The 21096-nt window shown below is 41.9% G+C and overlaps 1 protein-coding gene across 8 annotated transcripts in view; it reads right to left on the bottom strand.

The window, feature by feature from the left end:
- The window catches only part of RUFY3 (RUN and FYVE domain containing 3), a 341239-nt gene that overhangs the window by 16420 nt on the left and 303723 nt on the right, over nucleotides 1–21096 (bottom strand). For 5 of the 8 annotated variants that reach the window (XM_069236852.1, XM_069236856.1, XM_069236854.1 and 2 more), the window contains 3 exons: nucleotides 10222–10298; nucleotides 7730–7757; nucleotides 857–931 (listed from right to left, as the gene is read on the bottom strand). In XM_069236852.1, the coding sequence (XP_069092953.1) occupies nucleotides 857–931; nucleotides 7730–7757; nucleotides 10222–10298 (180 nt within the window). The remainder of the gene's footprint in view (nucleotides 1–856; nucleotides 932–7729; nucleotides 7758–10221; nucleotides 10299–21096) is intronic. The other 3 variants (XM_069236858.1, XM_069236853.1, XM_069236859.1) reach the window with 3 other exon arrangements.

Raw genomic sequence — 21096 nt, 5'->3', positions numbered from 1 at the left:
TGCATAATTTGCTTTTTCTTGCTGCATAATTTTGTCAATCCTTCTGCGTAATTTGACCGTTCCCTGGCGATAATTTAATTAACCCTGCCAATAATAAAGCAATGACATAGCCACTCAATTGTAATAACTTATTACAGTTGAGTTCTGACATCACAATACCTGCGGCCAGAGCCAGCAGCTAAGGTGAAATGCATAACACATAGCACAATAAAGCTGCAGTTTCAAAAATAAAAAACAAGCACAGCCTTTTCTTTCTTATGCTCTGTTTTTCTAGATGCACAGCGATAAGCAGAAAGGAAATATTTCTGACAACGTGCATTGTTTCTACACTTTAGGTAATTATTTGAATAACATCTCTTCAGGTTTCTTCGCATTCAGAAGTGCAGCATTTTCTAATTAAATTATATTAAACTAATTGTAATAACTTTTGCTTCATTTAATTTTGTGTTAGGGTTTCTACTTTTATTGTTCATGTTTGCAAACGTCTTACTTCATTCACATGAAAGAGCACCACCCCGTTTTCTAACCAAAACATCATTTTGATATAGAAACCAATACAAAACTAAACTGAAAACAGGGAGCCTTCAATAAAGTCCTGCTACCATTTCTTGCACTGCATCTTATCTGCCTTTAGTGTACTAATGCATATTTTGCACATTCAAACCAGACTTACTAGCTTTGCTTGACCATTGCTTTTTTTTTTCTCCAAACTTCACTTTCTAGATTCCAACACCATCATACAGATAAATACATGATTTTTGTAACAATGTGGATTACATTGTGATCTTGTTCTAAAAAAACATTTGAAGAGCAAGGAATCATTTGTCTAATGTACTATCCTAGGAAGCAAAATTACCTTATGCTGCATCAAGCTGGCATCATCTTTGCAAAGTGAGCACAACTGAGCCACAACAGTTTCTGTTGGCAGGTCCTAGTTCATTGATGGTTGGAGGAAGTAAGAAGGTGACACATTGTAAGATTCCTCATAAAAAAAGTTATATACACATATTTCATTTTAAGAACAAGTACTTAACTTTGTTAATACTCTTTCTCGTAGAAACTATCTACCCACAGATTCCTCACTGTTTGAGCATTCCCCTGGCGTCAGACTGGATTTGGGAAATGTTTCACCAGTACCTGGGCACACAGATAGGTGGCGCCGTTTGGCCTCGCACTGACGTCGCTCCACTCGGGAAATGACCTGTGGAGCCTTTATAGGTGCCACTTCCAAATGCAGCTGTCAGCTGCTTTCGAGGCTGTCTGCACCATCAGACACCGAGTCCCAATAGCAAACTGGTTGTGACCAATGTGCAGATTCCTGGACTTGGAAACTTAATAATGGATAGAGTTCAATCACAGAAACAGTGAGGATGTAAGTATCAGTGATGAATCTGTGGCTAAATAGATTCCCTATCAAAAAAGCCTTACCAAAGGTAAGTAACTTGGACTTCTGATAGAAACTTCTAGCTACAGATTCCTCACCTTCTGGGTAAATATAATAGTAGTACTTATTCGGAGGTGGGTCTGTGAATGGACTCAAACCAGAAGATCATGCAGGACAGAGTGACCAAAGTGCCCCTCTCTGAGAAGGTGCCTGTCCACGTAAGAAGTGCTTTGTGAATGTATTGAGGGATGCCCACGTAGACAATGTCCAGAACAGTAGCTCAGCCTGCCAATGCAGTAGTAGCAGCTTTTGCCCTGGTAAAATGGGCACATACCCATTCTGGAAGATGCTGTTTTTTGGTTCAATACGAAGAAGATCATAAGGCAAAGCCGATCAGCGAGAGATGGTTCTCCTCTGCACAGCCTTGCTTTTTCTCGCTCCAGAGAACCCCACAAAGAGCTGGTTGTCTACCAAGAGTTCTTTGATACGATCAATATAAAAGCTTAGAGCTCTCTTGGGGTCTAAATTGAGTCGTCGCTCCTCCTTAGAGGGGTGAGGTGGAGCATAGAATGACAGCAGGGTGATGTTCTGATCGACATGGAATGGAGTCACAACTTGCAAGAAGGATGCCTATGTCTGCAAAAGTAGCTTATATGGGAAGGTGGTGGTGTACATCCGGTTGACACAGAGCCTGAAGCTCACTCACACGCCTCGCTGATATTATGGCAATTAGGAACACTGTCTTGAGGGTCAAAAGCCACAAGGGACAGCTGTGAAGCACTTCAAAGGGAGTGCACATCCCATATGGAGGACCAATTCAAAGGCCCACTGTGGAATGACAAAGGGAGAAGGAGGAAACATGTTCTAATCCTTTCAAAAAGGAAACAGCAACATGAAATAAATAATGAGGGCTGAAAAAAGGCAGAAAGAGCTGAAAGGTACCCTTTAACTGTGCCCTGAGCAAAGTCTTGCTGGACTAGGGTCCAACCAAACAACAAAATGTCATCTTCTGAGAACCCTACTAAACCACAAATCTGTTCCAACAGGCGTTTACAGTTTTTGTAGAGGGACATCTGGCTGCCAAGATGAGTGTATGATATCAATGACCTGTGGAGTAAGGTCAAATGTGATCAGCTGTCACCAGTCAATCTCAATGCATGAAGGTGGAGAGTGTGAAGTCCTGGGTGCAGAACCTTGATTTGATGTTGTGACTCCAGATCCTCCCAGAAGGGCAGCCTGGTCGGAGGACAGTTGCTCAAGCCCACGAGTTCTGGACACCATACTCTCCATGCCCAATCCACTGCCATTATGGTAACTTGGGCCTGGTCAGTTCTTATCTTTTTGAGAACTCAGGTCATGAGTGCTATGTGCAGAAAGACATACAGGAATCCTGAGTTCTAGTCATGACAGAAGGCGTCTCAGAGTGAGCGACACCTCGGAAGCTCAGGAGTGTAGAAGTGCTGATATTGCGCTCTGCAGTGGCAAAAAGACTAAGACAAAGTTCTCCCCATTCGTGGAAGAAACCTTGCGCCACCTCTGGGTGTAACTGCCACTTGTGACCTGATAGGCACCAACGGCGGAGTTTGTCTGCCCTTGCATTCAATGATCTTGCAAGTTGGTTCACTACCAGGAAAACTGCTTGGTGGTTCAACAAATTTCAGAGGTAAAGGCCTCCTGACACACGGTCGGTGACCCCCACCCTGCCCTGTTTGTTGCAGTAGCATTTATCGGTGGTGTTGTCTGTGAGTACCTGTACCAGTCTCCCCTTGATGGATGAAGGAAGGTTCTCAGCACCAAGAGGATGATCCACAGCTCGAGAAGGTCGATTTGGAGCAGGCCTTCGCTGGAGACCAGAGCCCTCTGATTTCCAACTTTCCCAGGTGGCTGCGTCACCCCAGTAGGGAAGCATTGGTCACCGTTGTCAACTCTGGTTGGGGAAGGGAGAGGAATCTGCTGCAGACAATTGCGGTCCAGTAACCACTACGGCAGATTTGTCTGCAGTCTCTTCTGAGATCTGGACGTGTTTGGAGAGGTCCCCTTGATGTTAGGCACACTAAGAATTCAGAACCCATAGCAGAGCCTGCATATACCACCTGGCATGATTGACCAGCAGAATACCATCAATCTCAGTAGCTTCAGAGTCAACCTCTTTGAAATCCAGGACAGAAGCTGAAAGACTGAGATGACAGCCTGAATGTCCTGGACTCTCCTATTCAGGGCAAAGGCATGAAACCGAAGAGTGCCCAGAATGGCTCTGATGAAGGGGAGCGTCTGTGGAGGATTCAAGTGGGACTTCAGCACGCTGACAGTAAAACTCAAAGATGACAGGAGGTTTGCCATCATCTGCAGGTGGTTAATGATTGCCTGAGACAAGTCTGCATTCAACAGCCAGTTGCTGAAGTAGGGAAAGACCAGGACCCCGGACCACTGAATATGCTGCTACCACCACCACCACTTTTGTGAACACCCGAGAGGCACTGGTGAGACCAAAGAAGAGCACAGCCAAATACAAATGCTCCTACCCCAGTACAAACCCACTAATGGGTCTGCAGGACGGGTATATGGAAACATGCATCCTGCAGGTCCAACACCACCTTCCATTCTCCATGGTCGAGGGCTGACAAGACCTGGCCTAGCATGAGCATCTTGAATTTTTCCTTCCAGAGGAAGGCATTTAGAGGGCACAGGTATATAATAGAAGGAAGGCCTCCTTCCTTCTATCACACCAGAAAGTAGCACCAATAACAACAACCTATTTCTGCCACCAGCACTTTCTCAATAGCCCCCTTTTGGCAAACGTTCTTGCACTTCCCGCATCAAAATGGAGAGATGATCCTCTGTCCGTCTTTGGGGAGGGGTGATGGAGAAGAAGTAGAAAGTGTGGGAACACAGAAAGAAAGGGTAGGATATATTCCTTCTGAATGATTTGCAGGCTTCACCTGCCTGATGCTATTGTCTGCCAACCTGGCAAGAATTGTCTGATCCTGCCTCCCTTCAAGTGGCTGTGATCCACTAAGGGCACGCTAAAGTGGTTTGGTCAGTCCAATGACCTTGACAGGAGCAGTGAGCACCATAGCTACAACCACAAAACTGCTGGGCTCCTTGTTGAGGATGGATGAGCTGATGGTACGAGGTGCCTCTACTGAAGTTGTGAAAGGGGCAATAGGGCTGATACGATTGGAAAGGTGTGGCAGATAAGCCCAGGGAGTGTGCCTTGGCTCTACTCTCATTGAACCGTTTTAGAGATCTGGCTTGCTCCCAAACAGGCGAGTCCTGTAATAAGGTATGTCCAAGAGGGTTTGGACATTGCCTGAAAAACCAGTGGACCACAGCCAAGCATGTCACCGAATGGCTAGTGCTCAGAAGACGTCCAATGGCATTGGTGGTGTACAAGCCACAACGAACTGTGAACTTAGGACAGGAAGGTGATTATTAGGAACACCTAGGAGGACCTGGGCAACTAAATCCCAAAGGACATGGGAATAGCAACTAAATAGGCAGCTGGCATGCTATGATCTAAGAGCCAATGTTGCTGTACAAGAAGATTCTCTTTCCTACTGCCACATCTGTCTTAACTTCCGATCATAGGGGAGTAGTGGGAAAAGTGTTTGTCCTGCTTGTAGATGCTTGCACCATGATGCCTTTAGATAAAAATGCACAGTTCCCTGGTGCAGGGAGGCGGCATCTGGCGGTTGACTGGAGGGCCAGAGCAAGGTCCAGCCCACACACCTACAGGATATCTGTAAGTGCCTTTTTAAAATGTAGGAGTGGCTCAGTGGATGTTTGCCCACGGTGGAGGACTTCTGTCAGGACACTGGTCTTGACCCCCCCCAAGGTGGGAAGATGGATGTAAAGGACTTCAGCTGCCCTATACATCACCATGGTGTAAGAAGTGCTATTCTCAGTGGCAGGACTGAGGTGAGGATGGGGGGAGCCCCCAACTCCAAGAGGTATCAGGGCCACTAGGTCATCTTACTAACTCTCTTCATGGTATGGATTGCCAACCAACACAAGTTTCATAGTCATTGCCCAAATCTGTGCCCAACAAGGAATGCAGGGTATGTGTTCTCCCTTGTGAAGGCTGTAGATTGACTGGATGAAGTGGTGCCTCTAGAGAGCCTGAACCAGCACAAACTGAGTCATAAAGGACAAGTACCTTGGTCTTCCAGCATTGATGCAGTCAGCACCAGTGTCAAAGTGCTGGGAACCGGTGTGGATCATGCCACCAAAGGCAGAGTTGGACCTGGAACTGGAGACAATCCTGGGATGTCTTGGAGATTCCAAACAGCACTGAGGGTGACTCTGATGGTGGTTTCCTATTTGGAGATCTGCTCACTCCGTGGGGCCTGAAGGCGAGCTAGGAGGGAGCCGGCAAGGATCTAAAGAGTGAGAGCATAGCCTTGCAGACAAGCTGTAGGATAGGCTCCAAGATCGATTGACTTCAGGACCTACCATCTACAGATGTGCAGAAGTACTGCTGAAAAGTTTCTGGAACCAGTCTGACACCTGGAGAATATCAAAAGGTGAGGAATCTCCAGCTAGACGTCTCTAAGAAAATGTCTGTATGCAGGACTAGGCCATATACACAAATTACCCATACCCTCTGAGCAAGACAAAGATCCGTCTAAAAGACAGCCACTTCACACTGGTACGCTTATGTACCACTGACCCCCCAGTGAAGCGAAGCAAGGGTCTGGGCACCATCCTTAAACACATTTTATGCCTCCACAATGTTAGAAGCATCATGTACTTTGTCATCAATTGAAGACATTTTAATAACCTTCTAGTGTTTTGCATACTTGAGTTTGTCCTTCACTCTCAAATTACCCATTCAGTCTTGCTGGCCTAATCTGCTCATCACTTAATAATGGCACCTCTCCACATTTCAAGGCATTAACAGTCATTGCCCAGACAAAAAGAAACAAAGAGGACCAGCAGCTTCAAACTCACCAACTGTTGTCCTTCTCTTACATTATTTAAAATCCACGAGCAACCAGATGAGAACAAATTCACACTGTTTTTTCAAGACTCGAATTAACCTCTCCCAATTTGGCTTTTGCCAACTGCATCCCCTTAAGTGCTATTATAGCCATTTATCCCCTGATACCACTTTCACAGCAACCTCCACTGTTTATTACCTTATACTACACCCTACTTTTATTATCCTGATCTCACCTGCTCATCAATTGCTTCTGTCACATTCAATCAGTTTGTTCTTATTTAGTAACCTTGTGCTCTCCACACGCTATACCCACCTGACTTAGAACGACCTTAAGGCTCTGCCCTTGATCACGTTTTATCTTCAAAGTATGTCATTCCTCTTATGAACACTCCCTTTTTTTTTTTTTTTTTTTTTAGTTTTCTTCATCACAATTTTAGAAACTTTTTTTTCACTTAGCGAAATTCAGACCAACATAATGGACTGTCATACTATTCTATGTTGCTTCACACCTAAACTGTTTAATGGATACCAGTTTGTTCAAATGGAGGCCTCCATGTCCCCACATTCCACTTCACAGTGTATGCAGCATAAACTATGCTCCTTTCTATCCCCAGTGACCATCCATGTCTTTATGGAGCGGTGTCTGGTTGTACTAGCTTATCAGGCAATCATGGAACAGTGATAAACGTTGGCTTTATATCCAAGTGCCACAGCCAGACAAGGTGGAAGTGTTAGACCATCTAACTAAAGGTGAATCTCACTGAAATAGAGCCAAAGCCCATGACTGCTTTAGAAGCTGCGTGGGGGGAGATTTCGGTTTTTCCCAAAGCTCCACCTCTGCCTCAAACTGGGCTAGGGCATGAACAAATGATTAGTTGTTTGTCAAGACTTCCAGGTGGTGTTAAGTGAACAAGGGAACCGTCAGAGTACTGCTAGTGAACTGAAAATGACGTCCTGCCAATACATTTTTTTAGTTAAAAAGAGATGCAGCTTTGACTGCCAGTGCAATATCTTCAACCTTGCCTGTTACCCCACTTTGTTTCTTCATTACCACCGTAAATGTAGGGTATGCCATCGGTTTTAAAAAGGCCTCAAAGTGGGCACATCCAGAAGCTTTGTGATGCACAAATACCACAATGCTCATGTGAAAGACGTTGTAAGCAAGGATACATAAACACTCGCATTGGAACAGAGGCTCCCTATCAACCTCGGAATATGTGCTACAAGTACAGAGTGCTACTGAGCCACCGCAATTAGTGTGTTCAAATTGTTCCAAAGCAAAGCAGAAAAACAACAAAAGAAGCATTTGGATTTTAGATTCCAGAGTAAAATAGATTTTCCCATTGTAGGACACCGAATGCACAATGCAGAATATATTAAAAGAAACATGTTGTGACACTGACCTGTTCCTCTTTCATACTGGATGACACCCTACAAGGAAAAATTAACACGTCTTTGCAAGATATCCCAACCATTACTGCCTTAACAGGAGTGCTTACAAGAACCATATTTTCTGAATGCTGTATTTAACAAGAAACAAAGCCTATTTTTGTATTGCACCAAACCTCAAGATATGCCAAACAGATCTGCAAACACCCAAAAATACACACTCATATTTACAGATCTCTAACTTATCACATGCGCATTACATGAATGCAGTGCCTAATTTCTTAGAAAAACAAAAATAAGCAGGTGGCTAAAGCTTTTCTGACAATCTGCTTGATTCCACCTTATTTATGTTTCTAACAGCAGTCAGTATGGCCTCCGCCGTCCTAACTTTTTTGTTTTGCCTTTCTCTCACTTTTTTCTATTCAAAATTGAAGTTTATGAAGTCTTCCACCTCCATCCTAATCTGGAGAACAATATGAACACATTCCATTTATACCTTAATATGCTTAATTCACAATTACAATTTAATCATTAATTAATTAAAAGTAATAATATGCTTTAAACTATTCAAAACTATTTCATTTTCATTAAGAGACTCATGTACAATGGAATAGATTGGTACATTTTCAAGTCCCAAGAAATGTGAAAGTGAAAGACTTTAGGTACTGTACTAAGCATTTCTTTTTTTAATGCAGGCATTAAATATTTCTTCCTCTAAGGAAAAATAGCACAGCAAGAGAAGTGAATTAGTTAGTTAGCTCTTCAGACCAAACACTTGCACATTAATGGCTTCTGCTCACTGTTATTATTCAATATTTTTACTAAATTGCCCCACCTGAAAGAGCAGTAGGTTTCTATACAAAGTTGGCTGGGGACACCCGATAGATAATTAACAGCTCTGAATCACTACTGTAATGAGTATGATAAAGACTGTTTGATTTAATATAAATCCATATCAGATTCAAATAACAGTACTGTGTCTCTCTCTCTCTCAGAGTCTTCTTTTCATTACAAGCAGCTTACTTCTCACAGCTGAATCTGAGACATACCAAGGCCCATATTTTCTAAAACTCTACTAAATATATTTCTTTATTTTTCTTGCTAGTATTACCTCTCAGCGGCAGACAGGCTGAGGGCACAACTCAATGTTCTTCCTTCAAACCATTTCAAATTAAGTGGGTCTCCACAGCTAACCAGGAAGGACATGTGTAATAGAGGGCCACATTCACTGAGTCTATCCTTAACTAGGCCTTATGGAGAAAGTGCCATATTTCCTCTTGAAACTGCACCAGCTCTTCGTCACTGACATCCTAACACTAAACACAGATTGCTCATTCTCTTTAAATACAAACATTTCATTAAAAACAATTCTTATATATATATATATGTAATTTTCAAGGAAGTACTATCAAATTTCTAGTTACATTTTTTACTTCCAAGTTTAATACGTGCATTTTGGAAATGTTGATTCTTAAAATATTTAAACTGCAATATTCATTTAGCTGCCTTTGTAGCCTACTAGGGTACAATCCACAACTGCCAAGTCATTCGCATATAATAAGATGTTATAGTGTATCTTATTTTTTTCAGTGGTTTGTCATTAGCTGGCTTTAAGAATTTTTGAAACCAAGTTTCTACATTGCGCAAACAGATGCTGTGTGTAAACTGTACTGAAATTTTGCATTCATAAATGTATGCTAGAATTTATATTGTTTGCAGGCTCTGAGAACATAAGCCTAGGCATACATATCGCATAACACGGGTACATCAACACTTAAATGCATGAGAAAACAAATGAGGTTGCTCTTCGCCTATAAAGAGTGAGATATTTCCTCCGATCTGAATATTTAGGTGCTCAACACCACAAATGTTTGCAATACAGAGCTGATCGTCTACATCATTAAAAAAAGTACGCCTTATTGTACATAATAAGTCTTCCTCATTGGTCATTTATAATTTAATCAGCCACTTATTTGCCAACCTCTCAGGCCCCATGTGCTACTGGGGTAGGCTCTTTCTAGGGAGTGATTTTGAAGTTGTCTTTATTCATCTTGGTTTGTAAGCTACTTATATTCAGTTCTGACCCTGGACAGGATGTGTATATTCACTTATGTTTTGATTTATTTATGTGCGTCTGGTCAATATTCATGTTTCTACGTGGGCTCTTTTGTAAAACACAGTAACACCAGTGGGCTATGTTAATGCCACAGAAAACTGCATAAATAAAATATTCACTCTGCACACCCACCTGATCGGACATAAAATGTTGGGAAACATGTTCTTTTGAAATATATGCAGTGCTGCCTGCTTAACTGGTGCAATTAGTTAATCCATCAGACAGTAGTAACAAACGAACTATGAAAGGCTTGGAGCCAGCCTGACACAACAGCTGTTTTGATTGCATTTATGGTCTCCTTGAAACATCAAATCAATTAGTCTCGACCAGTCTACACATGTTAGCAAGTTGTGAGTGTCAAGGGAAATCAAAACAAATATCAAACCATACTTGTTTACATGAAAGTTGTTTTTTTGTTCTATTTCTTCTCGAACTCCAACCTTTTCTTCTTGCTTGTATTGCCTATCCTAATAAAAGAAGTACAACATTATTTGAGAAATCCACCATTAATATAAGCCACTTTTAAAAAATAAGCCACGCATTCTACTCTGTAAGCAAAGTGGAATTAGAAATTACCATGATGTGAATTTTCATATGTACAAAATTTGTCAGTTCCTACAAAAACATCTGCAGTGAAAATTAGTGAACTTGTAAATTGTGCTAATTACCATGGGGTTAAATGTTCATATTTACTATGACCTATATCCAGCTAACAATAATAATGTTAACAACCAATGGAGCTTCATTTTGTAGGTTTTAATAATTGTGTATAATGTAAACAAATCATTTCATTAAGGTATAGCTTACCATACAATCTTAAAATATCTACCCCATATATTAACAAGAACCAAAACCCAAAAAGCTGGAACAAAGTCATTGTACACATTTAGATTAACAAGAACCAAAACCCCAAAAAGCTGGAACAAAGTCAATGTACACATTTATTTAGATTAACAAGAACCAAAAACCCCAAAAGCTGGACCAAAGTCAATGTACACATTTGGACGACTGATATTGTTGTTAGAACTAGAGCAATTATACTTTACATCATTGAAACCTTATAAAATATTTCCTCATACGTGTATCTAAAGACTTGTCTCATCATAAATGGCCTAATGTAATGATATTAAAAAAATACACATTGCAACAAAAAAGTAATTGAAATTTCCCCCATTAACAAAAGAAAAAATCTTTGTTCTGTATAAAGTTGTGCATGTTTTTATAAATGGCCTGATATAATTAAAGCTGAAATTGAAAAACCTTGGGCAAAATAAACTGATCAGTTTTAGGTCCTCTCAACCTCAACTCAAAATGTACACCGATAAACCTATTGGCAGCAGTTTAGCACACTGATTTGTAACTGATAGTTTCTAACTTGGCCCAAACACATTGCCATATATGTCCTTCTAATTAAGGGATAACCTAATGTAGCAAGTGATTCTGGTGTGATATAACTCTTAAATCAATTACAAAAGACTTGACATTCATTTTCCCCCCTTTACTTGAAAGCTCTATTAACAACCTTTTTCTTTCAAAATAGCTTACTTTTAAATGCCCCGCAGCTGTTAAAGCCCAAAAAAGTATGTACTCTGAGGTAGTAAATTCTTACCTGAAAAGATGTGTGAAGATCTGAAAATGTTAAAGGAAACATGTGGCTATGGCTCTGGGACTTGTCCCACGTTCCTCAGTTGCACCTATGAGGATGGAGCTTGGTACTAAATCTAACATTTGTAAAGTAGAAAACTGTTTTCTGAGCTTCTTCCAGGAAATGTGAAAAGCAATAGATAACTTACTGATTCATCAACAGATGAACAGACTTCCGTTCACAAATCCTGGGAGTAAGAACATACCTCCACTCCACAATGTACCTGAAGAACTTAACTTCACAAGTTCCAAAGTGCAGTAGCAGAGACATACCACTGTCCTAATACCTACTTATTTACAGCCTTCTACTGGCTTAATGTCCCATTTCTTCGGACATACTTTTTCCCCCAATCAACAAACAGAAGCCGATATGTACAATATAATATACCAAATGGAGTACCTACTTTCCCCCCCCAAAAGCTAGTCTCAAACTCCACAAATACACTAAGGCACTGACCAGTGATCCGAAATTCCAGCGTAAACTAATATGTAGTCCTTAACCTTTCCTACCAGAATAAGATTTACAGGAACTAGTATAGTAATATTATAGGGGGCATGGAGTCAGATGAGATCCGAAGAGCTCCTGGTGAAGCGCCAACATTTATCTATAACCTGGCCACACAAGGCCACAAATCTGTCCCAGGGCAGGAAGAGTGATATCTACCTCTTCAGGCAGCAGATAAAACACAGTCAATTGTTGATGCTCAATCTCCACATGTGTAGGCAAAAATAACTTAAGCCAGGGTTCTCCTCTCTTTTGGAAGATGTCCTGTGATACTTTGGGGGGTAGACTGTATTAGTGATCTTCCTGCTTAGCTCATCTACTTTAGCATTCAAGGACTCTAGCAGGTGGTTCCCCAATCAGAGAAATTGCCTTGACACTCTAAGCAACTCCAGAGGCGCAAAACCTTTGCAAAGGATCCAGGACCCCACTTCACACTGCTTGTTGCACTACCACATGGCAGAGGTGTTTTCTATGAGAACCTGCACCAGCCTCCCTTGATGGAATGCAGAAAGGCCCCCAGTGCCAGATGAACGACCCGAAGATCCAAAAGACTAATCTGGAGCCAGGATTACGTGGAAGACCAAAGGCCTCTAATAGCCATCTTCCTCAGATGACCTCACCAGCACAGCAATGGCAGGTTGTCACTACCATAAGCTTGGATGGGGAAGGAAGAGTGACCTGCTGCTGGACCCGTTGTATTCGAGCTGCCGTAACTGCTTATCACAAGCCATGACCTCCGAGATTTGTATACTTGCCAAACCTTTGTTGATGCTGGGTCAACTGGAATTTCAGAATCCACTATACAGCTTGTATGAATCCTGGCATAGCTGAAGAGGAGGGTGCAATAGGCTGAAAGGCAAAGAAGTCTCAGAGTGGTGGCCACAGAGAGCCAGGACCAAAGCTCAAACACCTGGATCATAGCCTGAATGTCCTGGACTTGTGACAGAGGGATGGCTCTGAACTGCAACCTATGAAGAATAGGTCTGATGAACAGGAACCTCGATGTTAGGAGGCTTGCTGTTGTCTTATGGTAGTCTAGGACTATGGCAAGTCATCCTTCTACAGCCAGTCATCGAGATAGGGGAAAACGTGTATCCCTGAAGGAGGGCAGCAACCACAGAATCACTTTTGTGAACACAAAAAGCATGCTGGTAATGCCAAAGGGAAGCACAGCAAACGGAAAATACCCCTTGCCTACACCTTAAACCATAGATAACGTCTGCAGGACTGTACAAGAGGTTTATGAACATATGGGTCCTAGGTGCAAGGACACCATTCAGTGACCAAGATCCAGACCAGACATGAGCCTGCATGAGCATTTTGAATTTGTCTTTTGACAGGAAGGCACTCAGATGTCAAAGGTCCAAAATAGTAAATATGCCCCTATCCTCATTTGGCACAAAGAAGCAGCAAGAGTAACACAACTACTCTCTTTTTGAGTCCAGAACCCTCTCAGTAGCACCTGTCGGGAGTAACATTTGCACATTTCATAGCAGAATGGACAAGTGCTCTTTTGAAATTCACCCTCATGTGGGGGAAAGATTTGGTGGGGCAAAAAGAAACAAAAGGCATATCCATGCTGAACAATTTGTAAGACCCACCTATTAGAAGTTATGAATCGCCACCCAAGAATGAAGTGGTAATTCTTTCCCTTTGTAGGATAAGTAGGGGTCACTAGCATAAATTAAAATGGGTTGGTGGTTGCTGCTGCAATGGAAGGAGAATGGGAGGACCAAGAGCCCTGTTCTTCTGCATGCTGTCTGCCAGACTCACACCTTTGCAAGGCCTGGGATGAATAATGAACTAGTTGGGGAGACCGTCTTTGCCTCTACATCAACACTCTGGCATAGCCTCTAAGCTTCTTGAACTGGTGTGGTACTGCTTGCAGAGTCAACAGACCCAGGGAGCTCTACTTTGCTTAAAGCACTGCAAAACATAATCTACCTTTTCACCAAAAAGGCATTAGCCATCAAAAGATATATCCAAGGGAAACCTGTAAACCTCTGGAAAATCTGGTGGGATGCATCCAAGGGGGTAGGTGAAGCACAACACTGCTGCACCAGGTTGTATGATGACCAGTTATGTTTTTTAATCTCATATCATGACATCGATTGAGATCGAGCTGAAGTTGGTTCAGTTTACAACATCAAAATAAGCACTGGATCCTCTTCAGTATTGAGGCGTTTTGATGTGGAAGTGCCCGGTGCAGGTCTAGGTCCCAGAATGGAAGCCCGTACTCGAGTCCGAATGGGGTCTGAAGCGGGTCTCAAGGGTCAGGCAGAACAGAGGATGGATCTGCTGGTTCTTTGGGGCCCTAAAGGCATGACAGAGAGAGCCAAAAGTGCACCAAACATCTGCAGCATGACCTTCTTGGGCTACACCAGAATCAGTTGAAGAATCTGCTTCTTCATCGCAGACAGGAGACTACTTCCGATCATGACACCCTTGTGCCTTCCCTTTGGGTTCAGAGTGATGGGATTGGGTCTAGTTCACTTTACTTTTTAATGTTTGCTTTTGGACTCTGACCACAAAGTTGACTGCTCACAAGAACAGCCTCAGGCGCAGCATCAACTCCACAGCTGGAACTTGGAGGGAGGACAGGGACCATAACTCACAAAAGAGCTGCAGCTTCTTATGATCAGCGACATGCAACTTTACTTCTCGTCCCGGATCGACTTGGATGCAGGAGGACGCAGTTAGTGCAGGAGTGCAAGTCATGGCCCGAGCCTGGAGACATCTCGTGTGGGTCTGTGACAAAATCTGTTTCCCACAGTCACTGCGTGGTTTCAAACCTGTCATTTTAGCAGGGGACATCATTTCCTAGCACACTTTATTTGTTTAGAAATTGTAGTCGCCACACTGGGTTGGCACTTCTATGCAGCTACCATCTAGTTGGGTGCAAAAGCATTGCTGGAGAGACATTTCTAGATCTAGTGTGGTGCATGGGAAGTAATACAAGATTGGGAATCTGTAGGCAGAATCATCCATCTGAAATGAGAGAATTGGTTAAGATGCACTATATGTTGAATTTGACATGGCTCAAACAAGATTTGGGGTCCAACATGGTTGTTTTTTTATTTACACCTGTCTGGTACAACTCAAGTTCTAGCCTTTCCTTATCAGGCCCACTGAGTCCAAACTGCAGAAAAGTAGTGGTGGATAAATCTCTTGACAATCATGCAGCATCTACTGAACAAGTTATGTATCTTTGGTAACATGCTTTCTGGTGGATAGCCCAACTGCAGATCCCTTACCTTCTGAATTACCACCAAGTGCCAGAGTGCATCCAGAAAGCTCAAAAGCAAAGGGGAGAAACTGTTGAAGGAACTGTTGTGCCAGTGTTGAGAGGCCCAAGAAACATGCCATACTTTAGCTCCCTTTAAATTACTCCAAGGTGGAATCTGCTTTCGTGAGAAACAGGCGAGAGCTTGCAAATGGCATATCCATAGTGGGTGCATGGATGTCCCCTGAGAAGCATACAGATCTCACTCCAGCAATTTGTAGTGTACAAGCAGCTCAAGTTAACTTATTTGGCCACATCCTAGCTATCCTGGATAGTTTTAGCCAGAGAGGCCTGTAAACCTTTATGGACAGCCATCAAAATCTCACCAACCATGTCCCAAAGGACATGTGTGTAGCAACCAAATCAACAACTAATGTTGACCACCCTAAAGGCAATGCTGGCCAACAAGAACATCCATTTTCTGAATGACTAATTTCTTAAATTCTCTGTATGGTGACGACGTCAGAAATGCATTTTGGTTCACCTTGCTGGTGAAAACCTGGATCAGCACACTTTTAGGAGCAGTTTGTTACATCAGAAATTCAGGCAAGTCAGTGCCCAGCCGTGTGTCTGGGAGGAATTCATTAAAGGGTAGAAGAGGTACAGAAGACGTTTGCCCAGACATAAGTAGCTCTGTCAGCATATTAGTTCTGACTTATACAGGGGGGAGCTTGAGGTCAAGGATCTCAGTCGAACACCTAATCACAACAGCAAAAGATGTGATCTTTTCTAGCACGGCTGGATGGGGTAGCACCCAAGTGGTAGGGAGAGTGTCTAATCCTCTGGCCTCTTGTAGGTCCATATAAAATATTGTCACAAGAGTGTGGTGGAAATCTACCCGCTCAACTCCACAATGTTGACTGATCTGAGAGCGATCCAAAAAGCTGATGGAGCACCTGAGGGCGGCTCCGTAACAAAGCCAATGTTCTAGCTTAATCAGAATGAATGGAGTCTATGAGGCTGCAAAATTGATTTGCAGAGAGGCCTTGATCAAGGTCAGGATGAGTATGATTTTGAGTTGGACACCACTTTAAGTGGAAGTTCCTCCTCGGTTGCCAGTGGCGTTGAAGCCAGCATCAATGTCAAAGGAACTGGAGCAGATCTTGGCACCAAAACCCAAGTGAGCGCAGATATCCACCGGTGGTTACCCAACTAGAGGCCACTGAGGGCCCGAAGGCGAGTCAGAGGGAACAGGAAGAATGTCAAGGATACAACATGGCCTCCCTAAAGGCCTCAATTTACTACAAGGTCACTGATGGCCTGAGAAATTCAGGGTGCATCGGGAATAGCTGTAGAACCAGCTCCTCTGTGGCATAGAAGAGAGATGACAGAGTGGCATATGGACATCCTCATACCTTCTAAGGACACGGGGAGTGGCAGGATGGGGACCAGTTCAGCTTAGCCTTCTTGTGTTTCCTCCTGGACTTTGATTTAGACTTGCGAGAAGACTTCTGACTGTGATGAGGACATGTCACGGAAACAAGTCTGTGCTCTAGATTTCAACCAGGAATCGCACATTTTCTCTGGTGTTTCACTATTTACAGCTTCGCTTGATACCTGCATCTGCTTGGTGTTCATATGGACACAATCCTGGTATGATTTTGAGTTGTGACCCAAGCACCAAAGACACACCTTGCGGCAGTGGTTTGTTTGTGACAGACTCAGCAAGGTTGAAACCCTGTAGTGTTTGGAAGGGACAGAGTTCCCTTGCATTCTGGTTTAAGAATTTCTTTGTGAAAAAAATCTCGTCAACGAACAAAGGAAAAAGAGGAAGCAAAACTTTGGAGCCACATCTAAAGGTACAGAATGAAAGGAACTGACATCAGCGCACAAAGATGGTGCTTACATGTGGCTCCGTTCTTCTCTTCCAGAGCAGAATAAAGTCAGTGCGGACATGCAGGATACCAGCTAGTAGCACCAGGAAGAAAAGCTGTTAAATTTTCCAAATCCAGTCTGATGCCTGGGGATGGTCTAGCAGTAACGACTTTGGAGTTAGAAGTATCCATCACAAATTTCACATTTGAATTGATGCAGTACAAATTCATAAAAATAATTTATCACACTAATTGTGTTATACAACATTTATACTCAACGTATGAATGCCTGCTTGAGATGTCAGAAAGATGGGAGAATGTACATACACATGGAGAGGTCCTGTCTCCAGAACATGGTACAGAGGGAGGAAGTGGTTTGTATGCTGTGATTCATACCCTGCAAATCCTACTGAATATATTAAGCTATGTGTTATTGGTCTGAATCCAAGGCTACCTAAAAAGACATTTTGATGCATGTTTGCTGTTCTTTGCCTTTAACTTGCTCACAAGTAAAGTGCTGTCCATTGGCTGCATGCAGCTGGCACTCTGGTGAATTTGATGCATAAAGAAATGTTGGAAAGAAATGTAATGAAGGAGGTATATATGCTCAAAACTATAACTGACCCTAAAATAGGTGAAGATGTGGAAATGTAGTGGGAACAGTCACAACATTTGCTGCACCTCCAGATCACCTTCCCTTTACACTTCCGAGATATTGTCCGCAATATATAGAAATGTAGACCATGTTAATTCCAAAATTATTTTAAACCTTTTCAATCGTTAAAGAGAACTTTATGGTGATTGCTGTGCAACTATTGATATGGAACTAGTTGCTCTCTGATTGTTAAGATCAGTCAAAAGTTTTTTTTAAAGTGATAGAGATGGGTGTTTATCCTAATCTGCAACTTTGTATACCTTTTTTAGGAAAATCGTCATGGGATCCAAAGTCGTCTTTAGGCTCAAAGAAAACCTGAGTGATTTGCCACAGCATTTGAAGCTTGGGCTCTTTCTGGGTGATCAACTCAGAAAGGGAATGCCATGAAATTAAAGTAGGCAATCTTGGCTGACTTTGTAAGAAAATGATATAGGGATGTTTACATTCCTTAATGCTTTGTATCTCAGCTTCATAAAGACTTGCAGCTGTTGAAACCTCAGCACTAGATCTCTGATAAAACCCTACACTAGCCTTATGGTGTGTCTTTATTTCAGGGGAGACCCTGATAGGTGACACTCTTCAAAACAGGGACAGAATCTGTGTCAAGGACACATTTGTGCCGATTTTGTCCTTGGGACAAGTAGGCTGAATCCTCTGCAGCACAAACCCTTTAGCAGACTGTTTACATTATGGAGCAGGGAAATGGAATTGCCTGTAGTTGATGTAGTATTTGTGCCCATATGTTAATGCTGTTCGAACTTGTATTTATGGTTCATTAATGCAAAGCCTTTATTGTTAGGATGAGCCCTGTAAATAACACAATGTGTACACACACACACACACACACACACACACACACGTTTGAAGGGTTTAACAATATGAGGCTATGTATAATGCTCCCAGAATGCTCTCTGATTAGATGCAAATACTGGCGGATGCTTGCAAGCCACCTTGATTCTTTGCTTTCAAAAGAAACTGTTCACAAAAAAAAACAAAAAAAAAGCAACTAGGAAAAACATGTTTTGCAAGATTACTGTGAAATGTTAGGTACCACTTCTTTGCAGCATCATTTAGTAGAATGTGTTGATGCATGGCAGTAATTAAAAAAAAATATTCATAGTGGAAAATAAGTGTGATCAGTTTCAATACGAATTTGGGAAACACGAAAATAAACAAGCACTGGCAAAGCCAAATTGGTCTGACATTTGTAATTAGTCTGATGGCAGGGCCACTGAAATTATGTGATTGTGAGGCCGTATTTATTTTCGCAAAATTATAAATAATCCTCCTTTGTGACATAATCCCTTATCTGCTACGTAATCTGCAGATTTTAACAACAAAAAAAAGTGTTTCTAGTTCAAAAATTACAAAAAAATTTAAGACATTTTCCCACTCCGTGAAAGGTCATTTGCAAAACTGGATTGGTCACTTTTCTATTGCTTATTGCTATATTTGGTGATAAACCGGTACTAATAAGGTGCAATCAATGTCCAAAGAGTGTTACTAGGCTTAGAAATGACAACATTATTAAGTACTACTATTACAAAATGTGCTGCGTTATGCAGCATATTTTGCCTTTTCTTGCTGCATAATTTACTCACCCCTGCTGCATAATTTCAGTAGCCCAGTTTATGGCTTTGTCAATGCATGTCTTCTTTTGACATGGCGTTTGTAAAACTTTGTTTGTGGGAGCTGCCGGGCCCTCACCATTGTAACAAACATTGGCACAAAGCAAAAACACACATTGCCACATTAGTTCCTAGCACTGAACAAAACTACTTTGTGTGCTGATATGCTCCTTGTGAAAGAGCAGGATGCTATTACCCACAGTGAGAGAGATAGAACTTTAATAAAAACAAAAGGTCTTGGTTAATGTCAGACCCAATTAGGGGCTCAATTATTAAAGAAAGTCACAAAAGTGAACTCATTGTATATGTGGTTGCATTGGTGCAGAGTTCCGCATTTCCTGAATTCACAAGAATTTACAGAAGTAGACCAGGAAATCGTACTAGCAGGAAACATTTGTGAACTGTATTTTAGCATGAGTAAATATGCATGTGCAGATTTGCTCATGCAAAAATATGTTGAGCATTTACAAGTTCACTTTCCTCTCTAACCACTTTTACCCACCCCTGGAAGAAGTTTTACTTCTGCCCTTGTCAAGTTAATTGCAAACGTTTATCAGTAGGGGAAAACATTAGAGAAGAGCTGGTGAAAACCCTAAAAACATGCAAGCTAGTAGGTTTGGACAGACTCAAAAGGGCATTCCAACTCTTGAACTTTTTCTTACCGCTACCTCCAGCACCAGTATGTAGAGCTGCAGAAAGGTGGCAAACGAAGGTAATTGCTAGTATTCAAGCCCTAATATAGCAGTAGCATTGCCATAATCAGAGAGCCTTACATCAGAGGTCTTATATAATGAGATTGCTGCCATGTATTGCCACACTACATGGCGCCGAAGGGACAAGTAGATTTATTTTTTACAGGATGAGTAGATTCATGAAGCTACCTATACCATGAACAAGTAGCTATTTTAATTAATTCCACACCCCTTGTGTTTTGCAGAAGATGACATTTTTCAGCTATGTCTTTTAATGGACGTTTTATTGCAGAGTGCTCCGAACACATCTAGTAATGTGCATTATGTAGGACTAAACAGAAATTGTGTATGTTTTCCATATCAGCGACACTTTTTTTTTTTTTTTTTTTTACTGTTGTGCACTTCCAACAAAGTTTACTGTGAAAGACGGCTGCATTTGTAATTTCAAAATTTGTAACAAAAAACTAATTTGTAGTTAAGATTTCTTCTCGTTTAAAAAAAATAAGTGGTGAAGGCTGACCATAGCGAGAGTAGCTAATCTTTGTAGATTTACACTTGTTCATCACATGTGGACTGGTTGACAAAAATCCCATATTTATGTATGCCTGAAAACTTATGACAGTCCTAGATTTTCAGAATCACTCCTGGACCATAATTACTCGTGCACATTATATACCATCTGTTAAGGCCCCCTCCCCCTCAAACATACACAGACAAATATTTACCTTGTGGCACAACCTCATACTCTGCACTCCCCTGAATCAATGGGAGTGTTTGGTGTAACTTCACCTCGTTTACACATCTCACCATTCATTTTTTGGAATAGTTGTAGATATGTAAATGCTGGGGAAACTCAATTAGAAACGTGGGTGAACACCCACAGTTACAACTTGTGGGTGTTCATGTTACATGTAATGGCTAGGCACCTTCAGTGGAAACATCCACGTCCCCACCCCTAACCATAAACTTACTTTTAGGAAAAGCCTCTGTAAAAGTTATACTTCCAACATTATAAGAGAAAATTATCACTAGTCATACTAGAAG

This window comes from Pleurodeles waltl, chromosome 1_2 (genome assembly GCF_031143425.1).
Source record: "Pleurodeles waltl isolate 20211129_DDA chromosome 1_2, aPleWal1.hap1.20221129, whole genome shotgun sequence".
Classification (NCBI taxonomy): Eukaryota; Metazoa; Chordata; class Amphibia; order Caudata; family Salamandridae; genus Pleurodeles; species Pleurodeles waltl.
The sequence above is the reverse complement of the archived record's forward strand: the minus strand, read 5'-3'. Positions and strand labels throughout refer to the sequence as shown.